Source organism: Myotis davidii, unplaced genomic scaffold (genome assembly GCF_000327345.1).
Source record: "Myotis davidii unplaced genomic scaffold, ASM32734v1 scaffold72, whole genome shotgun sequence".
Classification (NCBI taxonomy): domain Eukaryota; kingdom Metazoa; phylum Chordata; class Mammalia; order Chiroptera; family Vespertilionidae; genus Myotis; species Myotis davidii.
Genome location: NW_006284618.1, coordinates 2879859 through 2882936, shown reverse-complemented (window position 1 = coordinate 2882936; position 3078 = coordinate 2879859). Strand labels below are relative to the sequence as shown.

General features: G+C 58.3%; 2 protein-coding genes across 5 annotated transcripts in view; both read left to right on the top strand.

Annotated features, from left to right (window-relative positions):
- Nucleotides 1–882, top strand: part of JAKMIP3 (Janus kinase and microtubule interacting protein 3) — a 37431-nt gene extending 36549 nt beyond the window's left edge. For all 4 annotated transcript variants that reach the window (XM_006754927.2, XM_015572805.1, XM_006754920.2 and 1 more), the window contains one exon: nt 1–882. This exon is cut by the window's left edge and continues 1321 nt beyond it. The gene's annotated coding sequence lies outside the window, so the exon portion shown is untranslated.
- A 319-nt stretch (nt 883–1201) lies between these two features.
- The window catches only part of DPYSL4 (dihydropyrimidinase like 4), a 15965-nt gene continuing 14088 nt past the window's right edge, over nt 1202–3078 (top strand). Inside the window, exon 1 of the mRNA XM_015572536.1 lies at nt 1202–1249. Coding sequence (XP_015428022.1) covers nt 1202–1249 — 48 coding nt within the window. The remainder of the gene's footprint in view (nt 1250–3078) is intronic.

Genomic DNA, 3078 nt, shown 5'->3' with positions numbered 1-3078 from the left:
TCCCGCGAGCATCTGAAGAATTCAAGTATTTTAAAGAAGGTGCGTTTTCTAAATCCTAGCGTATACCTTTTACTCAAGACCACTGGGCTCCTCAAAAGGGGAAATCTGTGTGGAAATGAGTCCCTCTGCAGTGGACCAAGAGGGGGGGACTCTGAAACGTTGCCAGAAATGCGGAATGTGTAACCAAGACATCAACATGTATGCAGCGTAACGGCTCTCACACGTAGCACTGTGTGCACACCCCGGAACAGCGCATGGCTTCATTTGTCTAGACCAGAGACCCACAGCTTCCTTGCCGACACGGATGTGTGTGCACCTCCGTCTGGGGTGCCAGCTGCTGAAGGACCGTGGTGCTCTGCCCACGTGGAACCCCGAGCTTCAGGACACCCTGCGTGCCTTACACGGCCCTGGAGGTCAGGAAGGAGGGTGTGTGGGTGTGGGTTTGAGGCACTGTCACTTTCACCTGCTTTTGCCATCATCGAAACCTTAAGGTGGGCTGTGTGTTTTAACACAGTAATGGACTTACGTTTAGGCTCAGGAAATCAAGTTGTAAATATATGTATCAAATCATATATTTGTTTACTGTATATTTTTTAAAAGCTTGACTGTACGTTTATGCAAAAACGAATTGAGGACCTGTTTCCGCCTGGCAATATGCCAGCCAGTATTTGCGTCCCCTGAAAAACTCCTCAATAACACAGTCTACACATGTGATCTGTTCCGTGCTAACCGGTACTCACAGGCCTGACGGAGGTTTGTATGGCGATCCACCACAACATTTTGCACATATTTTTGTATGGTGATTCCTACGATGTATATCAGAGAATTTTTACTCATTTGTAATTTATTGTACAGTTTTAATAAAAATTGTTATAAACCTTAGAATATCAATGTTCTCCTCCTCAGAAGGCATTGAAGTTTGGCTGTGTTAGCCACTTCTGTGTTCTGTGTCCACTCTGAATGACAATCTCTCTTTCCCCACCAAGAAGGGGACTGGGGCCTCCTGCCCACTGGGGAGGGGCAGCAGGCATCTCGTCCGCAGGCTCATCGACGTCATGGCACACCCCCCGGAGGGCAGGCTCTGAGGTCACAGGCACTGGCAGCACCTGCTGAGGTCAGCCACAGACCCGGAGGCCATTTATCAAATGAGAACCAGGAGAGAAAACTCAAACAATGTGGAGAAGGGGAAGAATTTCTGCGCATGAATAAGAACGCCTGGCAGGTTTGCATTGTGGGCCATCGCACGCGGGTGAGTAAACAAAGGGCCCTTTATTGGCCACTTTGGGGAGTGGAAACCAGGAGGGCGAGGGGATGTGAGAGAGCTGACTTAGCTCTGCCCGCGTGTTATGCTGCGCAGGTACTCAGTCAAGCACTCCCATGCCCGGCAGTGGCTCTCATTGTCCGAGCACATGCTTTCAAATGCTGGCTGCACTAACAGAATGCAAACGGTGCATAGTCTTTCCCTTAAAAATCAATCTGCAGGGCTCCAGAGTGGCAGCATCGCCCTGTGACCCTGGGCGAGCTGAGAGTACCCTCTCCACACCTTGAACTTGGCTTTGAGAGTGGCCAGGCGCAGATCCCATGGACCCATCCCCACCCCCTCGCCCATTGGAAACGTTTGGATCAGAGCCTCCCTGCCTGGCATAGGATCCCCCACTGGGGGCCGGAAACACAGCTGGGGTTCTGATAGACCGTGGTCAGGGGATGGAGCAGGAGATGGGAACCCACGCGCGCCCTGAGGCAAACAGTCCAGCTCCAAGGGGCCCCGGGGCGCGCATTCAGCACTTCAAGTATGGACAGCGCCAGCTCCGCAGGGCCGCCTGAGGGTAGGGGCGGATTAGGGGGTGGGGTGAGCACTAGACCCAGGTCCGCCCAGTCCACACGCAGCGCCCACATCCCTCATCAGGAGACTCTGGGACCACCATGCCTTCCCCTCTCCCGCCATGGCCTCAAGCCGGCCACGGGAACTCACGGAGCCCTGCTCCGGTGCCGTGCAGGCAGCCTGCGGTCCCCAGGTTCGGCCCGGTTCAGCTGCGTGGAGGGCGCTTTTGAGAACAAGAGGCTGTGGCTGGAAGCCCTGGGCGGTGGCCGCCGGGCCCTCGGGCCAGAGAGCCCTACAGAGGCCACGCGGTGACTCGGAGGGACCCGGAGAGCCAGGAGGAGATGGTCCGGAGGCCGGCAGAGGCCGCGGGCGGCGGGGCCAGTGCGAGGGGATGTGGGCCCGGACTCCTAGGGCCGCATACCCACATTCGGAGGCCCTGGGGTCTGGGCCCAGAGCGCATCCTCTTCCCATCACCTTCAGCTCCTCCGAGGGGACTTGAGGGCTGGAGGCCGGGCCTCCCTACCTCACTGGTCTTCTCTAGCTTGCGTTTCCCTCCCGCCCTCCCTCCCTCCCTCCCTCTCCACCCCAGCCTCCCCGGGTCTCGGCCTCTCGCACTCTGGTGGGTCCTGGGCTCTGGGTAGCTGTCTCTCTGTGTGTCTCAGTCTCACTGCCTCTTTCCGTCTTTCTGTGTCCGCGCGTCTCTCCAATGTGGCCCCCTCCCTCCTGCCCCAAACTCCATGCGCTGGCCCTGCAGCAGCCTCGCTGGGAGGTGTCTCCATCGCCCCATCCTGGGCCAGCGCATAGCCCAGCGCTACGACTGGGCGGGTTATCCTCGAAGGAGCTTGGCTTTGGCCAGAGACACTTCCTGGACGGAGTGCTCCCCGAGCGCCTGGGCCTGAACTTGAGATCGGGTTCCATCCCTGCGGCCTTGGGTGCCTCAGGTCACCAGGGAACTGGCGGCCGGCCCTTGGCTGTCCTGGCAAGACATTGACCGACCTCTCCCACCTCCTTAGGGGGGCGGGGGGGGGCAGACTTCAAACGTACACGGACCCTCATCTTGCAATCCTGTCTGCACCCAGCGCTTCCGTGGGTCCGCGCCTGCGCTGGCTGGTCCTGTGGTCAGTGCTGGGGCCTGGGGCCTGGGGCCTGGGGCCGGGCAGTTGAGGGGCAGGAGGGAGTGGAAGACAGTTTGTGCGAGATCTTGTGGGCCGGGCACGCGAGTGGGTTCCTCACTTCCTCCCACAACCCATTTTCCA